We start from the raw sequence: 15,990 nt of genomic DNA on the forward strand, positions 1-15,990 counted from the left end.
TGAGAGGAGGAGTTCCTGCTGAAGCTCCGCCTCCTGTTCCTGAGAGGAGGAGCTCCTGCTGAAGCTCCGCCTCCTGTTCCTGAGAGGAGGAGCTCCTGCTGAAGCTCCGCCTCCTGTTCCTGAGAGGAGCGTCTGCACCTCGTTGAAAGACGCCATGTTGTATCGCACGCCAACGTTTCAATAAACCAGTTGAGTTTCAATAAACCAGTTAACAAAACAACCAGTGAGCAAAGCGCTGTATGTAAACAATAGCAGGAGGGTTTACGCTGATGAAATAATTAAATATTGCGGGTAAGTCGAGAGTGACAATTTCCGTACCAGCTAACACTTTTTCAGTGGGACCATGAGAAAACCCGCCCGGCCCGGCCTGGCCCGGCCCCGCCCCGCCCCGTACCACCCCGCCCCGTACCGCCCCGCCCCGCCCCGCCCCGCCCCGCCCCGCCCCGTGGCGTCCCGGCACAGCAAGTGAGGTGGAATCAATTTTGTAATTGACATTAAAGGTTCCATTTAAAGCTCCTGCTGCGCCTCAGCAGCCTCAACACTGTTTGTGGAATCGTAAAAAGACAGAATATTAAAAAAGAAGAAGAATCTTTCCTTGAATTGGTCCTAATTGTCTTCCGTACAAACCAGACAGTTCCCATGGCAACAACATCCAGCCGTGTGACGTCACTGCCGAGCTGCTATTGTCTGCAGAACATGCTGCTAAGAGGGCTGCCTTATTCCGCGTTATAAAGAGCAACACGAGAGTGAGTTTCACCTTCCGCTTTGTTCTCTTCCTCTTTTATGCGCGTCAATGTGGCTCAGACGCGTCTAAAGTGTTGGAATCGCCTTGTTTTTACGTGATGCTAGTTAGCGGCTAAGCTAACGAAGCTACGCTTTGTGGAGCAGCTCATTATGCTGAGGCCATTTTTAACGCTCTGTTTTCACTCGTTTTGTCGCCGTGGTCGCTGCGTTATCTCCGCTCTCTGTCCACGGCCGCTTCACCTTGTGCATCAGTCTGAAACGGATGTAAAAACATGGTCGTAGCGATGTCTGGGGCGAACGAGCGCAGCTAATGCTAAAGCGCTGCTAGCGGCTCGAGGCGAGACACTGCGGCTCCGGCAGCGGCAGGGAACGGCTGCCGGGACGTCCACACGCTGGGGACACGCTGGGGACACGCTGGGGACACGCTGGGGACACACTGGGGACACACTGGGTGGGCACCCTGGTGCGAGGAGGGTCGGGTTTTGGTTTGTTCGCTCTGTGGGACTTGGCTAGCTCTGACAGCTGCACTCAGTGTTTGCTAACAGGCAGCTAACGTCAGGAGTTCTCATGTCTCATCATCTGCATCCAACATCTGCATCTAACACCCAACATCTGCACCCACCATATGTATCCAACATCAACATCTGCACCCGACATCCAACATCTGCATCCAACATCAACATCTGCACCCGACATCCAACATCAGCGTCCAACATCTGCACCCAGCATCAACATCTGCACCCGACATCCAACATCTGCATCCAACATCATCTCCACCCGACATCCAACATCAGCGTCCAACATCTGCACCCAGCATCAACATCTGCACCCGACATCCAACATCTGCATCCAACATCAACATCTGCACCCGACATCCAACATCTGCATCCAACATCAACACCTGCACCCAGCATCAAACATCTGCACCCGACATCCAACATCTGCATCCAACATCAACACCCACAGCTGCTGTGTGGCGACCAGCCCTCCTGTGTCAGCCCCGGGGGGTCAGCCTGCAGCCCCCCAGACGCTCCTATCAGGCCCCGGGGGGTCAGCCTGCAGCCCCCAGACGCTCCTATCAGGATGGTTCAGTTTTCTACTTGGTCAAGGCAGAAGGACATTTGAATGAAATGAATCACTGACTAGAGAGCCAGTTGAGAGCAAGGCAGATTTAGAGGTGCAAATGACATCGTAAAGTCTGGCTCATCGAACCCATACTGGACATTAAATGTCCTTCAAGTCAGGAAAAAGCACCAATGGAATCAATGGAGGTGTATTCCGACAGCAATGTGCAATAAAAGTGCATTAAAGCCACATTAAACACAATAAGATGTAGTTTTCCTCTCAATGAATTGACACTTAAAGAATCAAACTACAGCCACAGGAAGTCAAACGCCATGGTGTCCCACAGCTCCGACCCTCACATGCTGAGTTCAGCTTCGCCTCCAGACTTTCAGCTCAGACGTCCTGGAATGAAGCCTGATGGAGGATTTCTGCTTCTGTTGGTTTCATCTGTGGGACGGTGCTGGCGTGACGGCTGGACGTGTCGTTTGCTAGCAGCCAGCTAACGTCAGGAGCGCTCATGTCTGAACATCCAACATCTGCATCCAACGTCCAACATCTGCATCCAACATGTGCATCCAATGTCCAACATGTGCATCCGACGTCCAACATCTGCATCCAACGTCCAACATCTGCATCCAACGTCCAACATCTGCATCCAGCATGTGCATCCAATGTCCAACATGTGCATCCAATGTCCAACATCTGCATCCAATGTCCAACATCTGCATCCAACATGTGCATCCAATGTCCAACATGTGCATCCGACGTCCAACATCTGCATCCAACGTCCAACATCTGCATCCAACGTCAAACATCTGCATCCAACGTCCAACATCTGCATCCAACGTCCAACATCTGCATCCAACATGTGCATCCAATGTCCAACATCTGCATCCAACGTCCAACATCTGCATCCAACATCTGCATCCAACGTCCAACATCTGCATCCAACGTCCAACATCTGCATCCAACGTGTGTATCCAACGTCCAACATGTGCATCCGACATCTGCATCCAACGTGTGCATCCAACGTCCAACATGTGCATCCAACGTCCAACATCTGCATCCAACATGTGCATCCAATGTCCAACATGTGCATCCGACGTCCAACATCTGCATCCATTATCTGCATCCAACGTCCAACATCTGCATCCAACGTCCAACATCTGCATCCATTATCTGCATCCAACGTCCAACATCTGCATCCAACGTCCAACATATGCATCCAACGTCCAACATCTGCATCCAACGTGTGTATCCAACATCCAACATGTGCATCCAACGTCCAACATCTGCATCCAACGTGTGCATCCAACGTCCAACATGTGCATCCAACATCCAACATCTGCATCCAACATGTGCATCCAATGTCCAACATGTGCATCCGACGTCCAACATCTGCATCCATTATCTGCATCCAACGTCCAACATCTGCATCCAACGTCCAACATCTGCATCCAACGTCCAACATCTGCATCCATTATCTGCATCCAACGTCCAACATCTGCATCCAACGTCCAACATCTGCATCCAACATCTGCATCCAACGTCCAACATCTGCATCCAACGTCCAACATCTGCATCCAACGTGTGTATCCAACGTCCAACATGTGCATCCGACATCTGCATCCAACGTGTGCATCCAACGTCCAACATGTGCATCCAACGTCCAACATCTGCATCCAACATGTGCATCCAATGTCCAACATGTGCATCCGACGTCCAACATCTGCATCCATTATCTGCATCCAACGTCCAACATCTGCATCCAACGTCCAACATCTGCATCCATTATCTGCATCCAACGTCCAACATCTGCATCCAACGTCCAACATCTGCATCCAACATCTGCATCCAACGTCCAACATCTGCATCCAACGTCCAACATCTGCATCCAACGTGTGTATCCAACGTCCAACATGTGCATCCGACATCTGCATCCAACGTGTACATCCAACGTCCAACATGTGCATCCAACGTCCAACATCTGCATCCAACATGTGCATCCAATGTCCAACATGTGCATCCGACGTCCAACATCTGCATCCATTATCTGCATCCAACGTCCAACATCTGCATCCAACGTCCAACATCTGCATCCATTATCTGCATCCAACGTCCAACATATGCATCCAACGTCCAACATATGCATCCAACGTCCAACATCTGCATCCAACGTGTGTATCCAACATCCAACATGTGCATCCAACGTCCAACATCTGCATCCAACGTGTGCATCCAACGTCCAACATGTGCATCCAACATCCAACATCTGCATCCAACATGTGCATCCAATGTCCAACATGTGCATCCGACGTCCAACATCTGCATCCATTATCTGCATCCAACGTCCAACATCTGCATCCAACGTCCAACATCTGCATCCAACGTCCAACATCTGCATCCATTATCTGCATCCAACGTCCAACATCTGCATCCAACGTCCAACATCTGCATCCAGCCGCTGTTGAACATGAGTTCCTCTCAGTCCGAGGCAGCCAGCATGCATAGTGTGGTACAAGACCTGGAAGTGAAGTTTCTTAGAATGACTTTACGGTAAACTGCTTCTAAATTCTATAACCGATGCCGCTGACAGATACTTTGTGCTGACTCAGCAGAGCAGTACGACGGCAGGAGCAGCTCGACCACACCACTTTTTTCACTCGTGGTCATGACAGCGTTACTTCCTGGCGTTGTGGTCGTCATTTAAACCACAATAATGACCTTTAGTGGTAAAGCCATGATGTCATGAGGTCAAGTCCTTCAAGCAGGTGTGTCTCTCCTCAGTGGATCGCAGTTTGAAGCGCCGGCAGGTGAAGCCGCTGGCCGCCTCCCTCCTCGACGCCCTGGACTACGACAGCTCCGACGACAGTGACTTCGAGGTGGGCGACGCCTCAGGTCAGTCGCCGTCCTCTCGCCCTGGTCTTCATCCAGATTCACTTATTTACCTTTCATATTTGCTCAATGTATGATTTCATTGGCTTAAACCCAAATACTTTACATTTAGAATTCTGCGTTTTATCTATTAAAGAAATTTAATTACCTTTAAAAAAACAAATCCTACAATGCTGTGTGGACATTTTACATAAAATTCTAACCAAGAAATCAACATGTTAAACATTTATTCGTCATTTGTTTTACACATTTTAACCCATTCAATGCTGTATTTGATCACTGCCACTTTGTTTTCTGAGCAAAAAATACACAAGATGATATTTTTTTAATAAAAATGTTATTATGTGAATTTCTCTTGGAGATCATTAAAGTATTTATCTATCTATCTATCTATTATTCTTTATACAGCAGGATTGGTTCATTAGAATAATCCTTCAACATTTATCACAATAAAATGCCCACTTCAATCATATTATTCTACATGAATGTTTCTATCATGTGTAAACGTTCAGTCCTAATCACCAGTGTCACAGTTTTAACGCCGTTAAAAAGAATGTAGCGTTTTCATCCCATCAGAACATGAATGTAGTGGAACCGCTGAGAGGTTGTGGGTTTGACGCTGCGCCGCCCCGACAGGCTCTGACGGGACGGGGAACGGCAGCGACGACGAAGGATCCAAGGCGAGCGCGGCGGGCTCGGACAGCGACTCTGAGAACGCCGCCTCGGCGGACGACGCCGCCAACGAGGAGGAGGAGGAGGAGGCCAAGGACGTGGCGGCCGAGGACAACCTGACGGAGGACGAGGACAGGAGCAAACAGCAGGGGTCCTCGGACGGCTCCGTCAGGGACGCCCCCCCGCCCAAAGCCCGGCGCAAGAACAAGAAGCCGCCGGAGCCGGAACCCGAGCCGGAGGCGGAGCCGGAGCCGGATCCGGAGCCGGAGCCGGAGCCGGAACCCGAGCCGGAGGCGGAGGCGGAGCCCGCCGCCCCCGAAGCAGCCGAGTCCACCTCCACCTCCACCCCCACCCCCGCCCCCGCCCCCGCCGGCGCCGCCACCGCCACCGAGGAGTCTCAAGCCGAGCCCAAGAAGTGGAACTTCCGCAGGAACCGCCCGCTGCTGGACTTCACCACCATGGAGGAGCTGAACGAGATGGACGACTACGACAGCGAGGACGACAACGACTGGAGGCCGGCGGCCGGCAGGAAGAAGGGCAAGGCGGCCGCGCAGAAGGGAGGCGCGGAGGGGGAGGGGGGGGGCAGCGCCAGTGACGACGACAACGACGACGACGAGGACGAGGACGACGATGAAGATGAAGACGAGGACGACGAGGACGAGGACGAGGACGACAAGGAGGACAGAGAGGACAACAACAACAACAACAACAACAACAGCAGCAGCGACAGCGACAAAGACATGAAGAAACCCAAGAAGAAGAACAAGAACTCCACTGCTTTCGATGAAGAACTGACCAACGACAGCATGTCGCAGGGGAAAGGCAACGAGGTAAGGCTCCTCACAGTCCCTGCCTTACTGTGAGCAACCGTAGAGCATCTTCCTCCTCTGGTCCACGTCATAGAGCATCTTCCTCCTCTAACACCAGACTATAGAGCATCTTCCTCCTCTAACACCAGACTATAGAGCATCTTCCTCCTCTAACACCAGACAATAGAGCATCTTCCTCCTCTAACACCAGATTATAACACCTGGTTCTGCTGATCAGTGACGTGTCCTCCTGGTTCTCCTGGTTCTCCTCCTGGTTCTGCAGGACGCCCTGCTGGACCGGTCCCAGACCTGGAGCGCTCAGCACATCCTGATCTGCTGCGTCTGTCTGGGGGACAACAGTGAGGACGCAGACGAGATCATCCAGTGTGACAACTGTGGAGTGACTGTGCACGAAGGTAAGAGCCGCTGGGGGGCAGCCATGTTTCCCCCGGGGCCCTGGTCCTCCTGGGGCCCTGGTCCTCCTGGGGGCCTGGTCCTCCTGGGGGCCTGGTCCTCCTGGGGCCCTGGTCCTCCTGGGGGGCCCTGGTCCTCCTGGGGGCCTGGTCCTCCTGGGGGGCAGCCATGTTTCCCCCGGGGCCCTGGTCCTCCTGGGGCCCTGGTCCTCCTGGGGGCCTGGTCCTCCTGGGGGGCCCTGGTCCTCCTGGGGCCCTGGTCCTCCTGGGGGCCCTGGTCCTCCTGGGGGGCCCTGGTCCTCCTGGGGGGCAGCCATGTTTCCCCCGGGGCCCTGGTCCTCCTGGGGGCCTGGTCCTCCTGGGGGCCCTGGTCCTCCTGGGGCCCTGGTCCTCCTGGGGGGCCCTGGTCCTCCTGGGGGGCAGCCATGTTTCCCCCGGGGCCCTGGTCCTCCTGGGGGGCCTGGTCCTCCTGGGGGGCCCTGGTCCTCCTGGGGGGCAGCCATGTTTCCCCCGGGGCCCTGGTCCTCCTGGGGCCCTGGTCCTCCTGGGGGCCTGGTCCTCCTGGGGGGCCCTGGTCCTCCTGGGGCCCTGGTCCTCTTGGGGGGCCCTGGTCCTCCTGGGGGCCTGGTCCTCCTGGGGGGCTCCGGGTGGTGGCGGCGCTCTGTCATCCTGGTGGGATTCTTGATTGTACGGTCTCAGGGAACGGGTCTGGAAGAAGTTCCAGACTTTAAAGTCGCTAAGTTCTAAGCAGCAGGAATTCAGACGGAGTGAAACATCTAATAATGGAAGTTGAGTCTGAAAACACGGCGGGGGGACGAAGCTAAATGCTAACCTCCAACGTACTGCACGCTTTAAAACGTGATCTGTTGTTCAGGAGAGAGATTTAAGTCTTCAGGTGGACCCGAGTACACAAAATATTCAAAATACTGAAGTAATCGTACTTTCAACGTTCCGGGGGAGAAAGTCATCGAGCTCTCTGGGACTCGTGCTGAGTCTGTCTGGTCTCTGGGACTCGTCCTGAGTCTGTCTGGTCTCTGGGACTCGTGCTGAGTCTGTCTGGTCTCTGGGACTCGTCCTGAGTCTGTCTGGTCTCTGGGACTCGTCCTGAGTCTGTCTGCTCTCTGGGACTCGTCCTGAGTCTGTCTGCTCTCTGGGACTCGTCCTGAGTCTGTCTGGTCTCTGGGACTCGTGCTGAGTCTGTCTGGTCTCTGGGACTCGTCCTGAGTCTGTCTGGTCTCTGGGACTCGTCCTGAGTCTGTCTGCTCTCTGGGACTCGTCCTGAGTCTGTCTGGTCTCTGGGACTCGTCCTGAGTCTGTCTGCTCTCTGGGACTCGTCCTGAGTCTGTCTGGTCTCTGGGACTCGTCCTGAGTCTGTCTGGTCTCTGGGACTCGTGCTGAGTCTGTCTGGTCTCTGGGACTCGTCCTGAGTCTGTCTGGTCTCTGGGACTCGTGCTGAGTCTGTCTGGTCTCTGGGACCTGGAGGGTCTTGTTGTGTCCTGCATGCTAACGGTGGCTAGCGGTGGCTAGCAGTGGCTAACGGTGGCTAACCGGGCTGAACGAGTGGAAAACCCTCTGCTGCTGACGGGCTTGTGAGTGAAAGTGTGTCTGGATCCCAGTTCTTTATCGAAGTTGATTCACGCATCGTCAGTACTGTTCTAGCGAGGGAACGGTTCTCGGTACCACAATGAACCGTTGGGTTTGCCTTGCACGGTTCTACGGTAGGGCTGGCAGCTACAATCCAAGTTTCTTTGTCTTTCCCTCACTTTGTCGGCATTTTTCACGTTGTGTTCTACCGAAACTGTCCAGAGCTCAAGTACGTCCAAAACCTCTCCTCCTGTACAAATCCGCCTTGGTTGACTTGTTCTAAGATCAACTCTGTCAGTCTGAGCTGCAGAAGTTGTTTAAAAGTTTGAATTTGCAGAGTGCATCAAAACACAACATAATCACCGTTCAGACTGTGGAGATATGTACATTTCATTTGTTGCTATCATGATGCTGATTAATGTTGTAAATATCAATGAGTCCAACAAGCAGAGTTGTTGATGACTTTGATCAATTCAAGGCCTCAATCACGTTCAATTTGAGACATTTTCCGTTACGGGTCACCGCCGTTGTTGTTCTTTAACCTTCTTCTAAATCAGTCCACTAATTCGTCACAGTTTTATCTTCACTTATCCTCCTGGACTCGGTGACAAACAGTCTCTTGGTTGGATTTGATGTCTGCATTACGTGAAGAACTGAGTTTCCTTGAGCACTTGTGGCAAAGGTATCAGATGAATGAGTTCATTTTTACTCACACAGCATATTTCTTTGTTGAATCTGTCTGCCGGGGTCAGGGTTCACCATCAGGAGGAGTGTTGTGCTGATTAGTGAGCAAACAAATGAAAACCACATTTAAAAGTCCTCAAGAACTCAGACCCTGAAAAGTCCTAGGAATTCTATCAAAAATGTACATTTCCGACAGTTTTCCACGTCAGCGCTAGCTGACTGTGATCTCAGACGTCGGCGTGTCCAAAGCCATTCGCCTCTCATTGGTGCCTCTGATGGTCTGATGAAGACTTGATGAATCTTATCGGAGGAAACTCCGCCCTGCAGACCCAAGAACACATGGACAGGACAAGTGGAGGACTGAACGGGTGAACTCAGGATTGGAAGATGACAAACCGCAGCAGGTTGACACCTGGAGGCCTGAAGACGTCCTTTCAGAAGTGTCTCCAGAGGACGGCAGCAGGAGGCTGCAGCCGGTCCTGTGGCGCCGCCGGCACAAACACATGCAGCCATTCTTTGGCTTTTCCTTGGTTCCAGTAAAAATGGCCAACCTACCAAGAAAAACTCTCCTTCCCACTGTGAGACAAATGCGTCCCAATTGGTGCTCCACTTCAGAAAAGAGAAAGCCATTCATGTCCTTGGAGACGCAGATAAGACGTTTCTGTGAGCGCTTCTACTGCCGCCTCCACCAAACTACTTCGTCTTCCCTCCGAGCCTTTTCAAGGAGATTAAATGTGTCTAAAGAAAGAAAGTCTCAAGATAAAGTGTGTCTGGACGCTCCCGATAGCTGGCGTCTACATGTGACCGTCTTGGCAGACGAGATCAAAAAGGTGTCCACATCAGTTCTTGGGCGATCAGGGAAATCCAGAGGTGGGGCTTTGGGCCGACCAACAGAAAACATCTGCAGTCACACTTGTTTCATTGCTTTGACAATGTGGACCTTCTGATGGTTTCCTGATTGGTAAACGAAGGAGTTCCCAGCTGCATGAATGTTACAAGAAGCCCTGATGTGATTCTGTAAAACACATTGCTGGGCCACGGCCTCCCCATTCTGGCGGTGTCTTTATATCTGGGTTGTACAGTGTCATTTGTCACAATGGAACGAATGGCCACGAAGCTCAACCGCTTCAAATACAGCAACTAGAAAATATTACAAACTTTCAACATGTAGCTCAATTTCTAGTCAAGTGTTGGAAACACTGACTGAAAAGTATTGTTTGTTTGAAGACCATTTAAAGCCTTTATTCACAGTCTTTACCAACTCAGTCAGATTTTACAGTCTGCTGAAGTTGAAGGCCCTTTGCTCCCTGCAGTATTCTGCAGGTTAGCATTTAGCATTTAGCATTATCCCCACACCGTGTCTTCAGACTCTCCATCATCCAGAGACTTCCTGAAGCATTTAAACGCATCAATAAGCGAAACGAGTGAAGCAGACAGAAATGCATCAAAACACTGGTAGCTTCAGGAGAAACACTGGAAGCTTCAGGAGAAACACTGGAAGCTTCAGCAGAAACACTGGAAGCTTCAGCAGAAACACTGGAAGCTTCAGGGGAAACACTGGAAGCTTCAGGGGAAACACTGGAAGCTTCAGGGGAAACACTGGAAGCTTCAGGAGAAACACTAGAAGCTTCAGGAGAAACACTGGAAGCTTCAGGAGAAACACTGGAAGCTTCAGGAGAAACACTGGAAGCTTCAGCAGAAACACTGGAAGCTTCAGCAGAAACACTGGAAGCTTCAGGAGAAACACTGGAAGCTTCAGGAGAAACACTGGAAGCTTCAGGAGAAACACTGGAAGCTTCAGGAGAAACACTGGAAGCTTCAGCGGAAACACTGGAAGCTTCAGGGGAAACACTGGAAGCTTCAGCGGAAACACTGGAAGCTTCAGGGGAAACACTGGAGGCTTCAGGAGAAACACTGGAAGCTTCAGCGGAAACACTGGAAGCTTCAGGAGAAACACTGGAAGCTTCAGGGGAAACACTGGAAGCTTCAGCGGAAACACTGGAAGCTTCAGGGGAAACACTGGAGGCTTCAGCGGAAACACTGGAAGCTTCAGGGGAAACACTGGAAGCTTCAGCGGAAACACTGGAAGCTTCAGGGGAAACACTGGAGGCTTCAGGGGAAACACTGGAAGCTTCAGCGGAAACACTGGAAGCTTCAGGGGAAACACTGGAGGCTTCAGGAGAAACACTGGAAGCTTCAGCTGAAACACTGGAAGCTTCAGCTGAAACACTGGAAGCTTCAGGAGAAACACTGGAAGCTTCAGGGGAAACACTGGAAGCTTCAGGAGAAACACTGGAAGCTTCAGCGGAAACACTGGAAGCTTCCGTCCTGCAGCTGTATGAGGGCTTCTGGCTCTGTGGCCTCCAGCACTTCAGTCGGAGCTCCTCCACCTGGATCAAGCGGCGGTGCTGACGGAGGCTACTTTGACTACCAGTTGGCTCTGACCGTCGCTCCTTTCCTCCAGGAAGCACAAATATCCAGGGTTCATCTGCAATTCATTTGATTCAGTCACTTTCTTGCTCACACTGATGGAGAGATGCTGAGCTGGCATAAAATTCTGCAGATAAATGAGATTGAATCTTGTATTCAGTGACTCATACATCTTGTTTATAACAATGTGATCTGATATGAAGTAAATTATAGCATATCAAGCAAAATAAGAAGTACTCAAGAATTGTATTGGTGACATTCCAGTTTTGTTCTGCAACTGACGTTTTCCATGCAGAAACCTGTATTTAACCCGTCACGTCTTCAAACACCACAGAGCTGGAAGGCTCCAGTCACACCTCTCCTCTGCATTTGTTTATGGACTACTGTGTAGTGAACTACTGTGTAATGAACTACTGTGTAGTGAACTACTGTGTAGTGAACTACTGTGTAGTGAACTACTGTGTAGTGAACTACTGTGTAGTGAACTACTGTGTAGTGAACTACTGTGTAGTGAACTACTGTGTAGTGAACTACTGTGTAATGAACTACTGTGTAATGAACTACTGTGTAATGAACTACTCCATCTGTGCCGGTTTAAATAGTTAAATTGTCCCTGGGGGATAAATGAAGCATGTTGTTTATGACGACCCAGCCGTCAGTGAACTGAGGGTGTAGCAGAGACTTCCTCCACCAAGATATTGTGCTGGAAAGACGAGGTCCGGACCCCTTCCAGAGATCACAGACCCCCTGGGTGGAGGCGACCACCAGGTGCAACGAGCAAAGATTTCCTGTCGGAGATGAGAGATGGGCTGTCGCCGTCGCTGCTCGACTCCACCGCTCGTCTTTGTTCCGGTGTCCTCGTGTCTCCGAGACGAGACGAGAGGCGACAGGAGAGGTGGAACGTGAAGACCTGCCGGGAAGATCAAAGCAGGAGCTCTGCTTCTCTTTGCCTTTGACCAGAAACTCCAAAGGCCTTTTTCTTGTCAAACATTCACGTGTTCAGCTCTGCTGGTTGTGGCGTTTTTCATCTCGTCTTCCACTTTGCCAACAAAGTTTGTGTTTTGAAGAAGTCCTGCTTTGTCGAGTGCCGAGTACATGGAAACCCCCGAGAACTGCTTATTGTACTATCCAGAGAGGAATAATACCAGAAGCTGCTAGCAAGAAGCTATATGTCAGAGCAGGCCGACTTCCAATCCTATCGGGACTTTGGTTGGGGGTGCGATCCCTCGTCTTCTCGTGTCTCTGGCCACCATCTTTGCTCCAGTGCAGTGGATATTTGTCAGTTTTACTTGTGACACAACCGTCATGCTGGTTTGTTTGTGTTTTAGAATCCTCCCAAGCACTGCTGGGGAGATTCTGCATGGCAGCTCCGTGACTCCAACTAGTGGCAAATAGGCGCAATTACAATGCTCAAACTCTTAACTGGCTAATAATTTTGACCAGCAACGGGACGTGTATTTAACCTTTTAGAAGACCAGTGACGTGCACTGGTTTTAGTTGAGTGATGGAGAATTGGCTCCAAGGCGGATGGATGGATGGATGGATGGATGGATGGATGGATGGATGGATGGATGGATGAAGTAAAGACGGTAGAAATGTGCCGTTGGACTGTTGGACCACCATTGTTCAGTCCTTGAGCCGTGGTCTCAGGTGGACTGAGAGGTCAGTTCAGGTCCTCAGGAGCCGGGCTGGGAGGAGTTATGGTAACTTTACAGTAAACTTTACAGTTACGTTAACTTTACAGGAACGTCAACTTTACAGGAACGTTAACTTTACAGTTACGTTAACTTTACAGTCACGTTAACTTTACAGTAAACTTTACAGGAACGTTAACATTACAGTAATGTTAGCTTTACAATAACGTTAACTTTACAGTCACGTTAACTTTACAGTAAACTTTACAGTAAACATTACAGTAACGTTAACTTTACAGTAACGTAAACTTTACAGTAACGTTAACTTTACAGTCACATTAACTCTACAGTAAACTTTACAGTAAACATTACAGTAACGTTAACTTTACAGTAACGCAAACTTTACAGTAACGGTAACTTTACAGTAAACTTTACAGTAACGGTAACTTTACAGTCACGGTAACTTTACAGTAAACTTTACAGTAACGTTAACTTTACAGTCACGTTAACTTTACAGTTAACTTTACAGTTAACTTTACAGTAATGTTAACTTTACAGTCACGCTAACTTTACAGTCACGTTAACTTTACAGTAAACTTTGCAGTAACATTAACTTTACAGTAAACTTTACAGTAACGTTAACTTTACAATAGCATTAACTTTGCAGTCACGTTAACTTTACAGTCACGTTAACTTTACAGTAATGTTAACTTTACAGGAACGTTAACTTTGCAGTAAACTTTACAGTCACATTAACTTTACAGTCACGTTAACTTTACAGTCACGTTAACTTTACAGGAACGTTAACTTTGCAGTAAACTTTACAGTCACATTAACTTTACAGTCACGTTAACTTTACAGTACCGTTAACTTTACAGTAAACTTTACAGTCACGTTACCTTTACAGTAATGTTAACTTTACAGTAACATTAACTTTACAGTAAACTTTACAGTCACGTTGCAGCAGGAGACTCGGCACTGCGGTGTTTCTGGAAGCAGGACGGTCGAAGTACGATTCACTCTCTTGTTCCTCGAGGGGGAAATTATGAATGACACATTATAAATGACACAAGATAGGACGCTACTCTGACACGTAGTACTGGATGTGGGTACATTCATCAAGCCAGGCTGACGGAGAACGGTGTCATTACCCCGGTAGCATGTTCAGTGTGAGTGATGGAGATTAACGGCCTGGTAATTTACTGGATCTAACGTTAAGTACTGTTTTCCTAAAGGCAGCCAGCTGACATGAACTCCTGGAGTTCTTTCACCTGAAGCTTTAGCAGGTGCTTGATTAAACTGCAGTTGTTGTACGGTGTATTACCTCCACCTCTCAGACCACGTTACTCACATTGTAAGTTGCTCTGTTGCTTTTTGTGTTTTTAAGACTGAAATGTCTCCAGACCAGTGACTTGTTGAGTTTTCCACCATGAACACCACTGATAGTTGTAGTAATACTCAGTTACACTCAGACGGTCTCGTGTTAAATGGTCCAGTTTAGAGGAAACTACGGTGGCCTGATGACTTGGATCAGCACCGTCAGTCAAATTCATACTAATGTTGGGATTCATGTTTAGTTATTGGCATTAAATTGCTGTAAGTAAAATGTGAAACGTAAAATGTTCAAAACTAATTTAATTAATTATTAATTTGAATAAATTGTTTATTTGTTCATAGTTAAATAGGGCACCACCAGATCAACTGGAAATAGTTAATAACAAAACGTCAGTCTCGTTTGTAAAAGGTTAATTTACGTTAGTTAATATTTTGGTGTAAAAATATAAGAATGTTAAATAAAAGCGAAGGTGTGAGATCTGAGCTCCGACTGGTACAAACCAGTGAATGTGGACAATAAATCACCAGAACCACCAGGACTGGATCAGTTCAGCTGACGGGGCTTTGGCTGGTGGTGGAGGAGGACCAGGACTCGGTCCAGCTGGTCTCACAGGGATCCAGTCCAGACTGAGGTCCATCCTGAGCCACGATGTCCTCCTCCTCCATGTCCTGCTCTATTCTGGTCCTTCTTCTCATTCAGGGACATTTTCCTTCAAACCACCACCGACATGTTTAGTAAGGATGCAGCTGTAAGCGTCTGGTGAGCAGGACACAGCTGGACACGGCTGGACACTGCAGGACACAGCAGGACACTGCAGGACACAACTGGACACGGCAGGACACAGCTGGACACGGCTGGACACTGCAGGACACAGCAGGACACAACTGGACACTGCAGGACACTGCAGGACACAACAGGACACGGCTGGACACTGCAGGACACTGCAGGACACGGCTGGACACTACAGGACACAGCAGGACACAACAGGACACAGCTGGACACAACAAGACACAGCTGGACACGGCTGGACACTGCAGGACACAGCAGGACACAACAGGACACTGCAGGACACAGCTGGACACGACTGGACACAGCAGGACACTGCTGGACACTGCAGGACAAAACAGGACACAGCTGGACACTGCAGGACACAGCAGGACACTGCAGGACACGGCTGGACACTGCAGGACACAGGACACGGCAATACACAGCTGGACACTGCAAGACACAGGACACGGCAGTACACAGCTGGACACAGGACACGGCTGGACACTGCAGGACATGGCAGGACACGGCTGGACACAGCTGGACACTGCAGGACACAGCAGGACACTGCAGGACACAGCTGGACACTGCAGGACATGGCTGGACACTGCAGGACATGGCTGGACACAACAGGACACTGCAGGACATGGCTGGACACAGCAGGACACAACAGGACACTGCAGGACAAAACAGGACACTGCAGGACATGGCAGGACACTGCAGGACACGGCAGGACACTGCAGGACACGGCTGGACACTGCAGGACACAACAGGACACTGCAGGACACAACAGGACACTGCAGGACACGGCTGCCAGTTGGAACCTGGAAACACCCAATGAGTGTGAAAAGAAATTTTTTCTTTTCATCCCAGGAAAACCAACAAGTTATTTTCTACATTGTGACTTGAGCCTCCGTAGCTAATTGGTTGTTGTTGATTGGCGGCGAGTCGCCGAGCGT

General features: G+C 49.9%; 1 protein-coding gene across 1 annotated transcript in view; it reads left to right on the top strand.

The window, feature by feature from the left end:
* Nucleotides 1-654: 654 nt before the first annotated feature.
* phf14 (PHD finger protein 14) overlaps nt 655-15,990 on the top strand; it is a gene marked incomplete at its 3' end in the record, with an annotated part of 34,338 nt that continues 19,002 nt past the window's right edge. Inside the window, exons 1-4 of the mRNA XM_080521717.1 lie at nt 655-746; nt 4,597-4,707; nt 5,341-6,206; nt 6,469-6,601. Coding sequence (XP_080377843.1) covers nt 746; nt 4,597-4,707; nt 5,341-6,206; nt 6,469-6,601 — 1,111 coding nt within the window. The 5' untranslated portion in view covers nt 655-745. The remainder of the gene's footprint in view (nt 747-4,596; nt 4,708-5,340; nt 6,207-6,468; nt 6,602-15,990) is intronic.

The sequence above is a fragment of the Blennius ocellaris genome, assembly GCF_963422515.1.
Source record: "Blennius ocellaris genome assembly, contig: SCAFFOLD_248, whole genome shotgun sequence".
Classification (NCBI taxonomy): Eukaryota; Metazoa; Chordata; class Actinopteri; order Blenniiformes; family Blenniidae; genus Blennius; species Blennius ocellaris.